A 19,368-nucleotide genomic window follows, 5' to 3' on the forward strand; every position below is an offset into this window, starting at 1 on the left:
AAGCTGCCACAGCATGGCTTGATGAGTGGTATCTAAGTCCACACCTGGGCCGCTGTAGCAGAGTCTGTGAACTTAACTACCACACCACTGGGCCAGCCCCACAACTGATTTTTGTAAGTTGATTTTGTGTCCTGCAACTTTGCGGCAGTTGTTGATTATTTCTAATAGTTTTCTGACGGACTCTTTAGGGTTTCCTATATACAGAATCATGTCATCTGCAAACAGTGAGAGTTTCATTTCTTCATTATCTATTTGGATTCCTTTTATTTCTTTTTCTTGCCTAATTGATTTAGTCAAAACCTCCAGTAATATGTTGACTAAGAGTGGTGAGAATGGGCACCCTTGTCTTATTCCTGTTCTCAGAAGGATGGCTTTCAGCTTTTCCCCATTGAGCATGATGCTGGCCATGGGTCTGACACCTATGGCCTTTATTATGTTCAGGTACTTTCCTTCTATATCCATATTATTGAGAGTTTTTATCATAAATGGATGTTTGATCTTGTCAAATGCTTTCTCCACATCTCTTGAGATGATCATATGGTCTTTATTCCTCATTTTGTTAATGTGGTGTGTCACATTTACTGACTTGTGGATGTTGAACCATCCCTGTGTCCCTGGTTTAAATCCCACTTAATCATGGTATATGATTGTTTTTTTCCCCTGAATTTTTCTCTTTAGCATTTGTTTTTTAAAAGATTGGCACCTGAGCTAACCTGTTTTGCCCATCTTCTTTCTTTATTCTTCTTCGCCCAAAAGCCCCCCAGTACATAGCTGTATATTCTAGTTGTGAGTGGCTCTCACTGTGCTATGTGGGATGCTGCCTCAGCATGGCCTGATAAGCTTTACCATGTTTGTGCCCAGGATCTGAATAGGCAAAACCCCGGGCCACCAGAGCAGAGCATGTGAACTTAACCACTCAGTCACAGGGCAGGCCCCTGTATGATCTTTTTAATCTACTGCTGTATTTGGTTTGCCAATATTTTGTTGAGAATTTCTGCATCTATATTCATATAGTTTTTCATAGTATTCTCTTATAATCCTTTGTATCTCTGTGGTATCTGTTGTATTTTCTTTCATTTCTAATTTTATTTATTTGAGCCTTCTTTTTTTCTTAATGAGTCTGGCTAAGGGTTTGTCAATTTTGTCTACCTTCTCAAAGAACCAGCTCTTGGTTTCATCGATCCTTTCTGGTTTTTTTTTTTGTTTGTTTCAATCTCATTTATTTCTGCTCTAATTTTTATTATTTCCCTCCTTCTGAGTTTGGGCTTTGTTCTTCTTTTTCTAATTCTGTTAGATGTACTTTAAGATTGCTTATTTAAGGTTTTTCTTGTTTGTTAAGGTGGGTCTGTATTGCTATGAATTTCCCTCTTAGGATTGCTTTTCCTGCATCCCACGTGAGTTGGTATGTTGTATTTTCATTTTTCTCCAGATATCTTTTGATTTCTCCTTTAACAACTTCAATGATTCATTGGTTGTTCAGTAGCATGTTGTTTAGTCTCCACATCTTTGTCGCTTTCCCAGCTTTTTTCTTGTTGTTGATTTCTAATTTCATAGCATTATGGTCAGAAAAGATGCCTGATATGATTTCAGTCTTCTTCAATTTATTGCGGCTTGCCTTGTTCCCCAACATATGGTCTATCCTTGAGAATATTCCATGTGCACTTGAGAAAAATATGTATTCTGCTCTTTTGGGATGGAGTGTTCTATATATATATATATATATATATATCTATCTATTAAATCCATCTGTTCTAGCATTTCATGTAAATCCACTAGTTACCTGACTTCCTGTCTGGATATCTATCCACTGATGCAAGTGGGGTGTTGAGGTCCTCTACTATTATTGTGTTGCTGTTAACATCTCCTTTCAGGTTTGTTAATAGTTGCTTTATGTACTTTGGTGCTCCTGTGTTGGGTGCATATATATTTTAAGTGTTGTCTTCTTGCTGGGGTGTCCTTTTTATCATTATATACTGTCCCTCTTTGTCTCTCATTGTCTTCTTTATCTTGAAGTCTACTTTGTCTGATATAAGTATGACAAAACCTGCTTTTGTTTGCCATTAGCTTGGAGTATTGTCTTCCATCCCTTCACGCCAAGCCTGTGTTTGTCTTTAGAGATGAGATGTGTTTCCTGGAGGCAGCATATTGTTGGGTCTTATTTTTTAATCCATCCCACCACTCTGTGTCTTTTGTTTGGAGAATTCAATCTATTTACATTTAGAGTGATTATTGATACATGAGGGCTTCATTGCTGCCTTTTAATCTCTCGTTTTCCATTTGTTCTGTATTTCTTTTGCTTCTTGTCCAGTGTATTTCACACTTCCAATTCAGTTTGGTAGTTCTCTATGATGGTTTTCTCAGTTTTCTCTTTATTTATCACTTGTGTTTTTGTTCTGATTATTTGCTTAGCGGTTACCATGAGGTTTGTATTAAAAAATCTAGTAGATGAGACAGTTTATTTTCTGATAACCTTTTATTTCCTTAGTCTAAGCCAATTCTATCCCTTTTCTCTTCCCCTTCTAAGTTGTTGTCACAACTATTTCCATCTTATGTTGTGAATATGTGGTTAAAATGATGAGATTATATTTATTTTTGATGTTTTCCTTCCCTTTATCTTTAATGTTATAATTAAGTGTTTGCTAACCTGTTCTTATAGAGAGCTGCAATTTTATGATTTTGTCTGCCTATTTATCTCCTTGCTCAAGGTTTTGTAAACCTTTTCTTTCCTTTTTTTTTTTAAATCAGGTATGAGGGCCTTCTTGATAATTTCTTGTCAGGGGAGGGTGTCTTGGGTGATGAACTCCCTTAGCTTTTGTTTATCTGGGAAAGTTTTTATTTCTCTGTCATATCTGAAGGATATTTTTGCTGGATAGACTATTCTTGGTTGGAAGTTTTTGTCTTTCAGAATTTTCAATATATCATTCCACTCTCTCCTAGCCTGTAAGGTTTCTGCTGAGAAACCCACTGAAAGCCTGATAGAGGTTCCTTTGTAAGTTATTTTCTTCTGCCTTGCTGCCCTTAATACTTTTTTGTTCTTATTGACTTTTGCCAGTTTTACTAATACATGCCTTGGAGAAAATCTTTTTACAATGATGTAATTGGGAGTTCTATTAGCTTCTTTTACTTGTATTTTCAGCTCTTTCCCCAGATTTGGGAAGTTTTCAGCCATTATGTCTTTGAACAAGCTTTCTGCTCCCTTCTTCCTCTGTAATACCCATAATCCTTATGTTGCATTTCCCAATTGAGTTAGATACTTCTTGGAAAGATTCTTCATTTCTCTATAGTCTTAGTTCTCTCTCCTCCTCCATCTGAAGCATTTCTTTATTTCTGTCCTCCAGACTGCTAATTCTGTTCTCCATAATATCACCTCTGGTATTCAGGGAGTCCAGATTTTTCTTTATCTCATCTATTGTGCTTTTCATCTCCAACATTTCTGATTGGTTTTCTTTATTGTTTCTTTTGTGAAGAATTCTCTCTGTTCATTAACTTTGTTCCTGATTTGTTTGAACTATCTGTATTTTTTTGTAACTCACTGAGTTTTTTTATGATGGCTATTTTGAACTCCCTGTCATTTAGACTGTGAATTTTTGTGCCTTCCAGTTTGATTTCTGGGTGCTTGTCGTCTTCCTTTTGGTCTGGAGTAGTAATATATTTTTCATACTGTTTGAGGTGTGGATTTGTGTCTTTGCAAAGTGATAGTATCTGGTTGCAGAGTGCACCTGCCACCAATGGGGGAAGGGTCAGGAGCTGTGTATTCTGAGCCTGCTGAGATCCCTGGCAGTTGTGCCTGTCCCCAGAATCTATGCTGACAGGGCCTGTCTGATTCTGGCTAGCTTGCTCACAGCTGTTGCTTTTCTAATGTATGTGGGGATGCTCTGGCCGACTGGCTGAGCTGGAGCACTGGGCAGAGGGAAGTCTGCTTTCTTTCGCCTGCATGATCCTGGAGGTGTTCTTGCTCTGCCCTTGTTATCCGCTCTCTTGGGGTGCTGGCTTGACAGAGACACACCCCCATAATAGCTTATCCACTTCTGTGTGGGGCTTTCCCACAGGCTACGAGGGAATTTGAGGATCAAAGGTATTCCCGTGGAGAGCTGCCCCTCCCCCTACTTTTCTCAGAGCCATGTGTGGTCCCATGCTCTGGGTTGCTGCCACTGGGGGAGGAAAGGGAGATCCCCTTACCGCCTTCCACTTCCTCCCAGGGGGTCCACCTTCAGAAGTATGGCTGTGTGGGTCTCTCAGATATATTTTGTGTTGTGTGAATGTTCTCTGTGGTTTATGAATGTCTTTTTCATTGTATCTTACAGGGGAGATTCTAAGGGAAGAGCTCACTCTGTCATGATGCTGACATTACTCTCAATGATTCCATTTTTATACAGCCGTAATTGTTGGACAGTTCTTCCCTGTGAGTCAAAATCTGTTTCTCTGTAACTCTCACTCAGTCTAAATTCTGCCATTAAAGGTACAAAGAACAATGTATTCCAAGTCATAGTTCTCTTTTCTAGGTTAAACATTCCACAAGTGTTTTTATAGTCTTTTATAAGAATGATTTCATGATTCAGTGCTCTCTTGGTTCCCCTCCTGGGTTCAATCTCAGTTTGTCAATACTTTTTTTAAACTAAATACTTCTCTTTAAATATATAAAAGGATGCCATCTAACCAGAGTATTACACCATCTGTTCTGAACTTACATTTCTGTTTTTGCAGCCCAAGATTTCATTTGTTTTCACTTTTGCAAATAAGATTCAACAGGTGACTCATATTTAGCTCTAGTTCTACTAAAATAAGCAAGTTCTATTAATAAAGTTAAGTCTATCTCTCCTGCACTGTCGTGGAGACTACCATTTGCTTTGGTGCATAGGCTCTGAAGACCTTTTGTGTGTTGGAGGACCTCTTGTGTGTTGTGTGTGGTGTGAGGTAAAGACCACTGCTCTTATAGGTGCCGATAACCTAGGAGGCAGTGGTGGGTAGCTACAAGATTCCTGTTGCAGAAGTGGTATCTGTGCTGGAAGCACATAACACCGAGTTATTAGTGAAGAAAGGGAATGAGTATAATCATGGCACTCATGATAACTTCTTATTCATACCAGTTCTGTAGCATGGTTTTGGAGAACTGTTCCTGAAGCTTAGCCTTGAGTCTGGTTCTCTAGTCCTCCCAAAGATTCTATGACATCCAATATCATTTTCTTAAAGTAATATTTTTAAAAAATTTTGAAAGAATCACGAACTTACAAAAAACGTTGCATATCCAGCCAGCAGAAAGAACTATCTTCCCTCAACCATTTGAAAGTAAAATGCTGACATGATGGCCTAGTACCCATGGAATACTTTAGTATGCATTTCCTATAGAAAAGAACAACTTCCAATATAACAAAGCAACCATCAAAACCAGGAAATTAAGACTGATACTTTATTACTATCTGTTATAAGTTGAATTGTGTCCCCCCAAAAAAGATATCTTTAAATACCACTACCTCAGAATGTGACTTTATTTGGGAATAGGGTCATTGCAGGTGTAATGAGTTAAGATGTGGTGATGCTGGAGTAAAGTGGGCCTCAAACCAATGGTATCATTATAAAAAGACAGACATGTGAAGACACAGAGACACAGGAAGAATGCCACGTGAAGGTGGAGACAGAATGGGGCGATGCATTTACAAGCCAAGAAATCCCAAGGACTGTTGGCCATCACTAGCAGCTAGGAGAGACACATGAATTCTCCCCCAGAAGGAGCCAACCCTGCTGACACCTTGATCTTGGACTTCTAACTCCAGTACTGTGAGACATTAAATTTCTGTTGTTTTAAGCCTCCTAGTTTGTGGCACTTTGTATGGCAGCCCAAAGAAACTAATAAACCATCTAATTTTCAAACCTCATTCAAGATTCACCAATTGTCCTAATAACGTGCCTTCTAGCAAAAGTGTCTACAGTCATTTACCACATAATGACATTTTGGTCAATGACAGGCTGCATACATGACGGTGGTACCATAAGATCAGTACCCCATAGCCTACATATGTAGTACGTTATACTATCTAGGTCTGTGTAAGTACACTCTATGATGTTGGCATAATGATGAAATTGCCTAAGAATGCACTTCTCAGAATGTATCCTGGTTGTTAAGTGATGCATGACTGCAGTTCAGAATCACGTATTGCATTTAGTTGGCATGTTCCTTTATGTCTATCAGTCTGAATGATTCCTCAGTCTTTCCTTGACTTTCATGATCTTGACTTTTGAAGACTACAGTCTAGTTATTTTATAGAATGTCTCTCGATTTGGGTTTGTCCACTATTTCATTGTGTTTAGATTCAGATTATACATTCTTGGGAGAAATATCACAGAAGTGACACTATGTTCCTCTTAGTGCATCATATCAGGTAGCACACAATTTGGATTTCTCCCATTACTGACGACATAGGATTTGATCACTAGATTAAGATGGTGTCTGCCAGGTTTCTCCACTGTAAAGTTACTTTTTTTTTTTTGCCTTTAATCAGTAAGCATTATGTGGGGAGGTACTTTGAAACTATGTAAACAGTCCATTTTCCAGCAAACTTTCAATTTGTTCATTTATTTATTTATATTTGGACTCACAGTTTCCTATTTTACTCAGTGGGCTTTAATCCATTTCTATCATTTTGATGCTCAAACTGTGTCTGATTTTGCTAGTAGAAGTTACTTCAAGCTGGCTACTATGTCATTTTGACATGTCTTCATCCATTTTTGAGCATTTCCTTCTTTCTGGGCTAACAATATGTTCCAGTATCACCTTGTACTTTCCCTGCCCCAGACCTAGAATCAGAAATGTCTGAATATTCTGATTAAGTTGCCAAAGGATTCCCTCTAGTTTCCTCCATTTCCACATCTCAAACTCCTTCTCTGATAGTAAGAAACTTGGCTCTCATAACTTTTAATGTCACTGCTTCTTTGATTAGCGCCCGGTACATATAATAAACCTCCATCTCTGCCACCATTCCTGCCCCTGGCAGATGCTCTCCTAAGCCCCTTCTGTCTCCCCACACTGGGCAACTCTCCCAGAGCAGATGCTAGCTTCACTGACTTCCCATGTTGAAGCCCACTACCCACCCAACTCCCCATGTAGATATCCTTCTCTCCCTGGCTCCATGTGGTCACACACAAACTCTAATACCCAGTGCTGGGCTACCTACTCCACTTCTGTGTATATTCTCTTGTCACCACATTTGGGCTCTGACTCCCCTCACTAGGCCCTCACCCCACCATGTGGACCACCTCCTTAACTCTGCTTTGGCTCTGACAACCCATACCAGGCCATTCCTCTATGCGGATGCCCTCCTCAACCCACTCAGGCTCTCATTTTCTATGCTAGGCTACCCTCCACATGTGGATGGGCTTCCCTGGGCTCTGATACCTCCTATCATGGCAATAGAGATCCCTTCCTCACCATGCTCAGGATCTGATTCTCCTTGCTGGACCCCATCCCACACCTCCCATGTAGACAACATCCTCCTCACCTTGTTTGGGCTCTGACAGCTCAAACTGGCTCTGAGTCTTCATGGTGACTGCTTCTACTACACAGACACTTTCATCACCCTGCTGGGGCTATGACACCCCATGCCACGCTACCCCTCTGTGTAGATGCCCTCCCCACTCAGCAGCAGACCATCCTCCATGTGAATGTCCTTTTTACACAACTTGGAATCTGACTCTCTGCTCCAGAACACCCCCAGCATGTGAACGGTCTGACCCTGCTGGAGCTCCAACAATCCATGTCAGGCTACCCCTCCACATAGATGGCCTCCTCACTGTTTGAGCTCTGACTCCCTACATCAGGTTGCCCTCACATATGGATGCTTTCACCTTAGTCATGCACTGATTCTCTACACTGGGCCACTCCACTGTATTTATGACCTCCTCATCCAGCTCAGATTCTTACACCCCACGCCAGGCCACCCCTTCTTGAGGATACCTTCCTCAGCCTGCTTTGACTCTGAGTCTCTATACCAGGCCACCTCACTATGTGAATTTCCTCCTCACTCTGTTTGGGCTCTGATTCTCTACACTAGGCTTTTCTCCGATGTGATGAACTCCTCACCCAAATTAGGTTCTGACATCCCACTCTGGGACACTGCAGCTCACCTCCCCCACTCCCATCAGTGCAGTGTTGCCATAGACTGAATGTTTGTGTGCCCTCAAAATTAACATGTTGAAATTCTAACTGGTATTAGGAGGTGGGGCTTTTGGGAGGTGATGAGATCATGAGGGTGACACCCTTATGAATCACATTAGTGCTCTGATAAAAGAGATCCCAGACAGTTCCCTTGCCCCTTTTGCCATGTGAGGACACAGCAAGAAGTCAGCAGTCTGCAACCCAGAAGAGGGCTCTCACCAGAACCCAACCATGCTAGCAGCCCAATCTTGGACTTCTAGCCTCCAGCACTGGGAGAAATAAATTTCTGTTGTTTATAAGCCACCCAGTCCATGGTATTCTATATGGCAGCCCAAATGAACTAAGACAAGTGTCTATATTGTTCTGCCCCACCTAATGGCTTTAGGATTGAAGTGTTAGGAAGGAAAGAGAAGACTAGGAAGACTCTCAATATCATCTTAATAAACTCCTTTTGTGTTTAACAGACAAGAGTCAGTTTCAAAAAGAAACTCTGATACACATCTATACAGTACCAGTGCAGTTAATTTTTTAAATCAAAATGCCAAACTTTGTATTTACTCCTATTAAACTTTATCCTATTGGTTTAGACCTATCATTTTAATATATTCTGATCTTCTTGAGCTTGCTATTTACTTAATGTTATTAGTTGTCCTTGGTAACTTTCTAAAAATTCTATAAACATCATTTATTTTTGTCAAAGCTATTGATTAGAAATGTATAGAAAGAGCACTAGAGAAAAAAAGTCCTGGATGATATAACATAAGACAAAGTTTTAAATTGGCAATGGGCCAGTGATCAAATTTGATTTCATCTTCCCATAAAGATACATAAGAAAGTGTGTCAGATGAGCTTGAGGAAATAAGTAAATAGTGCTTGCTTATTCACTTTTGTCTCTTACTGAATACTGCATGAGTGAACAGATGAAGAATATATAAAGTCCTCACTGTTGCTGAAGTGCAACTGTGGAGGCAATGTTGCAAAAACAAATCATCAAAATGTAGATCCAGTTAATCCATGATCAACATAATTAGGGTTATATACCTGATGCAGCTCTTGGGTTCTGTGGTTCCAGATATAAACAGAATGTCTAAAATACGTCCAAAACAATACATCCATACACACACATACACATAGAGTCTATTACACAAACAAATGGCAAGACAGGATGTAAAAGTAATCACTAAATTGCTTAATATAACCTGACTGATATAAGAGTAAGTGGCAGAGCTGGAACGCAAACCCAGGTACCGTACACGTGCTTAACTATTACCTATAGATTAATAAATGTAAACAATCATCAGTATCTTTGTTTGTCTTCTTAAATACATAATTTGAAGGGGCCAGGGTATATAAAAACTATTCAGGCCTAGGCAATCTGTATATTCTTTTTGCTTTTTTATAACTTACTTTCTTACATGTAGCAGCATGGAATCAAACCAAAGGAGAAGTGCCATAACAATGCAAAATCACTAAATATTTAATTAATAAATTTTTACTCTTTAGTCCTATTTATTCATTTTGAGGTATCATGGAGGAAACAAAAAAGAAAACCACATCTCCTCAATAATGAGGGTTTTTAGATAAAACTGTTTTGTATATAGACTCCATTTGCTTGGCACATAGAAATGCTCAGAAAACGTTAAGTTTTTTCTCTTCCCCATTCAACTTAATTAAACATTCACTGAGCATTCTCTAGGTGCTGGGTACTACATAAGGCAACACGGCTACAAACACATGTAAAACTAAATTTCTGCCCTCAAATATTTCTATATGGGTAGCCAGGTATAGGAGAGGAGAGAAACTGAAGAATGATCTAGTCTGCAAACACTTCGCAGAAAGGATGTCTAAAGGATGAGTACCAATTTATTGCTAGGAAAGCAGGCTCTAAAACAAGGATCTTAAGAGTTTACCAAATATTCTCTACAAAATATGCGTCTAGGACCTTCCCCTCCCCCCACCCCCAGTAACCTAAATTCAGAAACCTTCCCTAATTCTCTATTCTGCATACCTCCCCACAAAAGAAAATTAAGAAGGGCAGTCTTTAGCACGTTACAAAGATCTATTAATACTAAACTGGAAGATTTACTCATTCAATAAATTTTTACATCCCTATGTACAATTACCAGGCAAAAATGAATTAATTTTCACAGTATCTATCATCATACAAGGCAATCTGTTGACCTATCAAAGCACTTCACTAAAAAAACCAAAAACATCAAGTTATCAGATCAGTTTCAAAATACCTTTTCATAGAAAAAAACTGAGACATTCAAGATTGTACTCGGATTTCAAAAGCAATGATATATTTGTGCTGAAACCAATGAACAGTGGCTTAAGATGGGAAAAATAAGGTATGCGTCAGAATCAGGCAGTATAAATAAACCTAACCAATAAGCAGAATGGCAAACTGGAAAGTAGTTAAAGGCAGAGAACTACACTTTTAGATATTTAAGAGTGATGCAGGATCTAAAAGAACATGAAATAAGGCAGAAAAGGGGAAGATAGATGTCAGATCCTGGATAGGACTCATAAAGAATGGTATGCAACAATAAAAAAGTGATCAAATCAAATGGACAAAGAATATTCTTTTCAGATAAACAGGAAACATATTTTGAAAAACATATATTGAAAAGCGCTTGTTTCTACCCCATAATTTATTTCCTTTTCCCCCTCTTTTTTGGGGGATGGAGGGAAGAGAGAGAAGCTCAGCAATGCATTTAAAAGATTATTTGTTGTATTTTATTGAACACTTTTGTTTGTAATAAGATTTTTAGGTTAACAAGTAACCACATATTAACATAACAGGAAGACGACATTGACCTTTCCAAACTGTAAATTGGATGTTAACTCTCCTGCATAATCTTCCTCAATGGCTCTTCTTCACCTTTACAATAAAGTGTAAATTCTTAGCATGACAGTCAAGCCATTTCAAGATCTGTCTACATTTTCAGATTCATCTCCATCTACATCCCCTTATACAACTTTTTAGCAAATCTAATCTCTTTGCAGTTATTCAAATAAGTCAAGGTATTCTTTCCTTCTGTTGGTTTTGTATGCTGTTCCCCCTGCCTAAAATGCTTTCCTGAGACTCTTTTGTCCATTTGGCCAACTTCTATTTTCCTTAAAGACAAGCCATGTGTCACTTTCTCCTTGAAGAATTTTTTTCCTGACATCACTCCCACAAAACCTCATGCCTATCTCTAATGGTTCTTTTTATACTGTAATACAATTGTTAATTTTTCCCCTTTCTTCCCTGCTACACTGTGTTCTTGAACAGCAGGAACTGTGTTTTAGTTTTCTTTGAATCCTCAGCAGCTGGCACAGAATACTTCAGCAGACACTTAGTAAATTCATGAAAAAAAAAAATTAGCAATTTATATCTCCAAGCAGTACGCTATTGTGGTAAAAGTACTATATTGAGCTCTGCCTATATTTAGCTATATCTCACAAATTCTGAACCTCCAATAAAATAGGGGGATCATTTAGATGTTTAAGGTTTCCTAGGATTTCTGTTAACAGTTTTTATTTCTTTAAATTCTTGACAGGCAATAAAACTACTTTAAAAAGAATAGTCTTTAATTCAAATGTTTATTAATTTACACTGTATTTATCTCAATTCTTTAGGTTTCACTACAAAGGTTTTCTTTTATTAGTATAGTGGCTGTGAAGAGAAAAGTTTTCCTAACTTGATGGCCTTAGGGCCACAGGATTCTATTTTTCTCTCAGCTTCACTGGCATATGATTTTCCTCCCTTAAGACTTTCTCTTTCTCTTTGTTACCTGTTGCCTCCACTTCTACTTCTACGCTTATTATTTACCTAGCTCTAGAACTAGTTCAGAAAGATGTATGCCACATGATAGAAACTAGTGATGGCAAAAGGGAAGAAAAGGGAGGAGGACGAGCTCCAGTAGGCATTAGTCTTTTCCTGTCCTGTCTTCTTCTCTTGCTTGGAGTGAGGGCACATTGGTTTTTATAAAGACTTCAACCCCAGTCCCTCGTTCACTACTACTGCTTCCACCTTTATCTCATCTTTTAATTTTGGACAAACAAAAATATAAACAAAGAAGGGAGTGCTTTTTACTTTCTGTCTGGTTCCCCTTATCCCTTGCAGTGTTTTAAAAAACTCTGTCCAGTAATTTTAAAACAAAGTCTTCCCTCTTATAATCTGTCATATAGAGAGAGGAGTCTCCCTTTTCTACTGAAGCAGAGAAATGTGTCCCTGCCTAAAAATATCTTCACATGGTAGTCAGTGCCTATTATTAGGTGACTGTTAGTACTCCAGACACATTATAAATTAGATAGGCTTTTTTGGTCCTGACTGAAGGAGTAACTGCTACATAAAAAAATCAATGTAATTGATTTTATAAGGGAAGGGATTTACAAATTATAGCTACAAGTTGACTTTTAAAATACAAGTTATTTAAAATTCAGTGATTATCTGTGATTGGCAGTTTTTGTACTTTAAGTCACACTAAAAAGGTAATGAGTATCCTCATTTGCAGATTTGTTCGAAAAGATCAGTGTTATATTAGTTAAAATGCTTCCAACATAAACAATATTCTTTGAAAACCACTTGAAAAGAGATGTATAAATAAACCTAAGGTGTGTGCTCTATTAGAAACTTGCATTCTAAGAGGTACCCAGTATAAAAATGAAATTATTTTTATGAAAACCTAATTGATGAGTAAAGACAAGAGAAGCTTATTATATTGCTTATAAATTCTACTACCTGGTTTATTTTAAACCCTTAAGATGTGGGCCCTTCCTATTTGTGGTTACCTTAATTGCCACACACAAGATTTAAATTAACTTAGAGAGAGTGCTAACTCTAAGACATGTAAGGTTTAGATGGCAGGCTAAAAGTTTTAATTTTAATTATTGAGCTAATTGCTCTTCTGGAAAGAGATAAGTCTATTTCTTCTTAGAGTAAATAGATTAGACAGCCCAGGGAAGATGGAGGGTACCATAAGTCCTATTTGACCTGGGACATTCTTGGCTGACATCAGTTGCCTTGGAGTAATTGCTAGGGTCCTCTTTCATTTTCAGAAGTGTCCAGTTTGGATGATAAAGCATATGGTCATCGTATTTCTGATGTGCTTTTTCCAAATTAAAGCAACAACTGTTAGTTAGATATCCAATATATGGAAGGTCAGGAACTGAAGGCGATACAAAGAAATGTAAGAAGTGGTTATCTGCCCTCGAAGTGCTTAGAACTTAGTTGGAGAAACTGAATAAACATTTCAAGTTAAACATACAAAATTTAAATGGCTTTAAAAAATATAACAAGAATAAATATTGCAAGAAAGTACACAGTTACTTACTAAATGAATCACACAATAATTGGTGTTATGGGGTTTCAGTGGAGATGAGGGTCACTTTCTATTAAATACCACCACAGCACCCACCACCACCATTTGTTGAGTCCTTTTATGTGCCAGGTCTGGTTTAGAATGCTTTTCAAGCATATTAGTTAACTCTCACAATTATCCTATGAAGTGTGCTATTACTCACAGACAGGGGAATTTTACTGATAAGAAATGTATCTGATAGAAGTTAAACAACATGTAAAAGTTCATACAGCTAGTTTGTGGCAAGAGTTGGGATTTAAAACTAGGTTCTCTAATCCCAAAGCCAGTGACCTTTTCGCTGCTCCTGTCTTCACAGGAGGCAGTGGTTCTCGACTGGGGTTGGTTTTGCTCCACAGAAGACATTTGGTGATATCTAGAGACATTTTTGTTTGTCATAAATGTGTGTGGGGGATGGCTAGTGAGTAGTGAGGAGGGGATGCCCACTAAAGACTTCACAAAAAACCTTTTAAAGATAAGATCTGAGCTCAGTCTTGAAGCACTGGTAGGATGTGGATAGGCTGGGGGCAGGGATGATAGGCTGAATTCAAGATAAGAAGAAAAATACAGAAAGTACTAGACAGGTTCAAGAGACAGTGAATAAGCCAACTTACCAAGATTGAAGGGAAACAATATCGAAGGGAAAGTGGAAGCAAGACTAGAAAGATGAAATGATCTTTTAAAAAGACTAAGGAACCTGAACCGGATTCAGTGAATATTTCTGAGAAAGAGAGTCACGTGAACAATTTAATATTACATTAAGATTAATCAAGAAGCCAGGGCAAAGAGACTAATTAGGGTGTTCCTGCAATAGTTAAACCATAAGGTATTCAGAGTTTGTGCCTTGGTGTGGTGGTAGTGAGAAAGAAAGGAAGAAACTGCAAGCATATACACTTTTATGTATCATAAATTTTTGTCTTGTTTCAAATCATAATAAATTATCATTCTTACCTGTAATGCACTGAAACTGTCCATCTTCTCTTCTTATTGTAAATGCTTCCCCCGGGTTAACTTGTACCAAAATAACCTTAAAATGAGGGGAAGAAGTATTAATCAAAACAAGCAAATAACAGAGCAAATAATAATAATCAAAATAGAGTACATCAGTATATTGAAATACTAAGCATTGCTAGTAAGAGAGTATATGTGAGCTATTTAACCTCGTGAAACTGGGAAGGAAGATAGCGAGTACACATTTTACACATTTGTTGATAAAAATATTACTTCACTTTTCTGGAGGTCAGAGTTAAGCCAAAAGTAAGGAAATAAAAAAAAACAGTGGCAAACTTTTATTGGAAAGTCAATAAATTTTACTCTGAAACAAAGATGGAGTCAAACCACAGAATATTTGGATCATCTATGCTTAATTATTCAGTTGCTAAGTATGTGTTTTTCTAAAGATAAAGTATAAATTGATCAGCAGAGCATGAGATGAGCATACTTGAATTAGTCTGACATCTCAAATTATATCTGGGAATGTATCAAATTAATCCTACCACTTTAAATGGTTTTCTTTTCATTATATAGGTAATACACATTTTATGACATCCGAAACACACAAAACTGGAAAAAGATCAGAAGTCTTTCTATCCTAGGATAAACATTGTTAACACTCTGATAAATTTTTTTTTTTTTTTTTTTTTTGAGGAAGATTGGCCCTGAGCTAACTGCTGCCAATCCTCTTTTTGCTGAGGAAGACTGGTCCTGAGCTAACATCTGTGCCCATCTTCCTCTACTTTCTATGTGGGACGCCTACCACAGCATGGCTTGCCAAGCAGTGCCATGTCCACACCCGGGATCCGAACCAGTGAACCCCGGGCCGCCGAAGCGGAATGTGCACACTTAACCGCCTTGCCACTGGGCCGGCCCCTCTGATAAATTTCTTAGTCTTGTTCTCTATGCATAGGCTTAATTTTTCCCCTTAAATATAGATAAAAGATCTCCAATTCTGTATCTTTTTCAAGTTTAATATTATAAAAAAGACTTTTCCATGCTGTTAATTACTCAAAGTATTTGTTAAATGACTATACTATAAACTACTTAGCCATTCTCTTAATGTACGGAATTTAGGTAGCATTCAGTTTTTCCATTATTATAAATAGCGCTGAAGTGAGCATTTGGTATGCAGTTTTTCCCTCTCTATAATTAGTATTGTTCCCTTACGACATATATTCCCAGAAATAGAATTCCTGTGCTTGTTGCTAAATTGCTTTTTAAAAGTTTATTTTACTAATGCATATTCCCCCTCACGGTCTATGAGAACATCCTTCAACCACATTCTCTGCAACCCTGGAAATTATAGTTTTAAAATCTCTGCTACCTTGATAGATGAAAATAGTATATTACTATTGTTTTAATTTGTATTTCTTTGATTATTAACAAGGTTAAATGTTATCTTTATGTTTGTTACTAGTTCTTTTGTAACTGTTTGTGTCATCTTATCCTTTTATCTTTTGGGGTCTTAAACGATTTTAGTGATTTGTATGAATTCTTTGCATATTAATAATAATAATATTGTACTAAATTACGCTGCAAAATTTTCTCCTTTTATTCAAATACAATTGTTTATTTTCCTGTAGCCAATGTTATCCATTTTTTCCCTTGTGACATCTTCTATTGTTTCTAAATTTAAGTTGTGGCTGGCTAGCAAGCACTTGAAATGTGGCTAGTCTATATTGAGATGTGCTATGAGAATAAAATACACACCGATTTCAGAGACTTAGTACAAAAAGACCCAACAATGTAAAATACCTCATTAATCATTTTTATACTGATTACATGCTGAAATAATATTCTGGACATACTGGGTTAAATAAAACATTATTACAATTAATTTTACCTGTTTTTACTATTTGAATGTGGCTGCATTATATTTCCATTGGACAACACCAACCTAGAGTTTGATAAAAGTACTTGTTTCTATTTCATTCTAGTTTTTAGATAATTTAATTGCTTATATTTAGTTCTTTAATGCATCTAAAATTTATCTGGAGAAGGTCCAAAAATTTTTTTCCCCAGAGAGCTAATTCATACAATTTGCTAAATTTAAGATACCTCTATTAGCATACGATATACTCTTCTGCCTATTATATCACTAACTACTGTGGCAAAAGAAGCTCTGGAAATATATTTTATTTTAAACACTGTAACTTTAGAAGTATGTTTTCTGATGTACCTCAATGATTACTCCTTTTGATAATTGACTGACGGTAAGTGCTATGATAGAAGTAAAGTGCAATGAGAGCACATGGGATCAAACATTTAAATTAGTCTATTACCTGAGCATGGGTGTGTGTTTATGTGTTTAATGGAGCTCCTGAGGGCCACAGACATCCATTCAAAGGGTTTGTGAACCACCTGGAATTGTACATGCAACTTTCTGCAGATATTGCAATTTTCACTGTTTTCATTAAATTACTAACGGGGTCCAAAACCCAAAGAAGTGCTTACTTGTGTGTGTCACACTATGGTGTGCTTCACATACATGTTATTGCTTTTAATCATGATCACTTGTCAGTACTGGTTGTACTGTGTGTGGAGTTCTATAAAATACTAACAGTTCCTCTAATGAATTCATTCACTACAAAGTTGAGAAAAAGAAATAAAACCAAACATGACATATACACAACTAATATATCCTGATATTAGGCAAAAAAGAGGATAAATGGACCTCTTTTAAATTATAATAAGATGTTCAAGAAAATATTAAGAGGTGAAATTTATCCATTTATCTAAAAATCATTTATTAAACACCCATTGTGCGGCACCAAGAAGAAAAATGAATCACAGTCCAAAGCCTCATAACAGTTCACAGTGTAGTGAGGTAGAGACAAATAAGTACTCAGCCAATTAACTGTCCAGTGTAATAAGTGGTATAATAGGGATATGAACAATGTACTATAGGCTCCACTCAGCCCAGGATGATCAGAGAAGATTCCTGGAAGAGATGATAACTACATAGTGTTCACAGGGACAGCCAGGAGTTAACAAGCTAAAAAGATGGGGTGAGGACACTTCAAGGAGAGAACACACACAGTATATATGAAATCATGAGGGTGAAGGAGATCATGGACAATTTGAAAAAGGAGAAGTGTGTATAGCTAAAGTTTGAGAAATGAGATGGGAAAAGAGAAAACTGGAAGGATAAACAGAGGCTAGATTATGAAGATCCTTAAATATCAAGCTAAAGAGTTAAATCGTTAACCTTTAGGCAAGGCTATTAAACAGGGAAGGGTCCTATCCAAATTTCATCTTTACTTCAACTTCTTATTTTGAAAAATTTTAAATGTACAGAAAAACTGCAATAGTTCAATGAACATCCATACATCCTTCACCTAGATTCACCAATTGTTAAAGTGTTGCCACATTTGCTCACTCTCATGCTCCTTTAAACCATTTTAGAGCACCTCAGTAATGTTAACTTTGATCACTTGGTTTAGGTGGTATCTGTCAGATGTCTCCATTATAAAGATACCACTTCCCTTTGAAAGTAATTAACAATCAACATGGTGATACTCTGAGAATCTGTAAATAGCTTATTCCTCAACAGTCTTTCATCCAATGGTTTCAGGAATTATTACTAAATCATTACCGTGGTAGCCGTAAAATGGCAATTTTTAAAAGTCATTCTTTTTACATTTACTAGTTTCTTCTAATAGCATTCTTCTATTAAGAAGAGCCTTCTTTTCTATATTCTTCCCTTTATCCCACACCCCAACTTCAAATGTTTCTTAGTAGAAGTATGAGCTCACAGATTCTTTCAAAAATTGTCAATTTATTCCTGTTAACATTTTTAGTCAGGTGAAATTCACATAACATAAAATTAACTTTAATGTTAAAATGTACACTTCCATGGCACTTAGTACATTCACAATGTTGTGCTACCACCACCTCTATCTAGTTCCAAAACATTTCACCATCCCAAAAGTAAACCCTCTACCCAGTAAGGAGTCACTCCACTTTTTCCCTCCTCCAAAACCCTGGTAACCACCAATTTGCCTTATGTCTCTATGAATTCACCCATTTTAGATATATCATATAAACGGAATCATATAATATGTGATCTTTTGTAGTTGGTTTCTTTCACTTAGCATAATGTTTTTGAGCTTCAACCTGGTTGTAACGTGTCAGCACTTCATTCCTTTTAATGGCTGAATAACATTCTATTGCATGGATATACCATAATTTTGTGTATCCATTCAAACACTGATGGACATTTGGACTATTTCAACTTTTTGGCTACTGAGAATAGTGCTGCCATAAACATTCATGTACAAGAATCTGATGTCCTGTTTTCAATTCTCTGGGATATATATCCAAGAGTAGAATTGCTGAGTCATAGTGTAATTCTATATTTAAGTTTTTGAGGAACCACCAAACTTTCCCACTGCAGCTGCATCATTTTACATGCCCATCAACAATATGCAATGGTTCCAATTTCTCTACACTCTTGCCAGTGCTTGTTATTTTGATTATAGCCATCATGTGGGCATATAGTGGTATCTTACTGTGGTTTTGATTTGCATTTCCTTAATGACTAATTATGTTGAGCATCTTGTCATGTGTTCCTAGTGATTTTGAAATCTTTGGGAAAATGTGTATTCAAGTCATTTGCCCAATTTTAATTGGGTTGTGTATCTTTTTGTTGAATTTTAAAAGTTCTTTATACATTGTGGATATTAGACCCTTATCAGATACAGGATATGCAAATATTTCCTACTATTCCGTAGGTTGTCTTTTCACTTCCTTCATAATGTTCTTTGACATACAAAAGTTTTTAATTTTGACGAAGCCCAATTTATCTAATTTTTGTTGTTGTTGCTTTTATTTTTGGTGTCATCTCTAAGACTCCATTGCCAAATTCAAGGTCATGAA

General features: G+C 37.1%; 1 protein-coding gene across 4 annotated transcripts in view; it reads right to left on the bottom strand.

Annotated features, from left to right (window-relative positions):
• FNDC3A (fibronectin type III domain containing 3A) overlaps nucleotides 1-19,368 on the bottom strand; it is a 201,173-nt gene that overhangs the window by 100,232 nt on the left and 81,573 nt on the right. For all 4 annotated transcript variants that reach the window (XM_070239704.1, XM_023621583.2, XM_070239705.1 and 1 more), the window contains one exon: nucleotides 14,446-14,521. In XM_070239704.1, coding sequence (XP_070095805.1) covers nucleotides 14,446-14,521 — 76 coding nt within the window. The remainder of the gene's footprint in view (nucleotides 1-14,445; nucleotides 14,522-19,368) is intronic.

This window comes from Equus caballus, chromosome 17 (genome assembly GCF_041296265.1).
Source record: "Equus caballus isolate H_3958 breed thoroughbred chromosome 17, TB-T2T, whole genome shotgun sequence".
NCBI classification, from domain to species: Eukaryota; Metazoa; Chordata; class Mammalia; order Perissodactyla; family Equidae; genus Equus; species Equus caballus.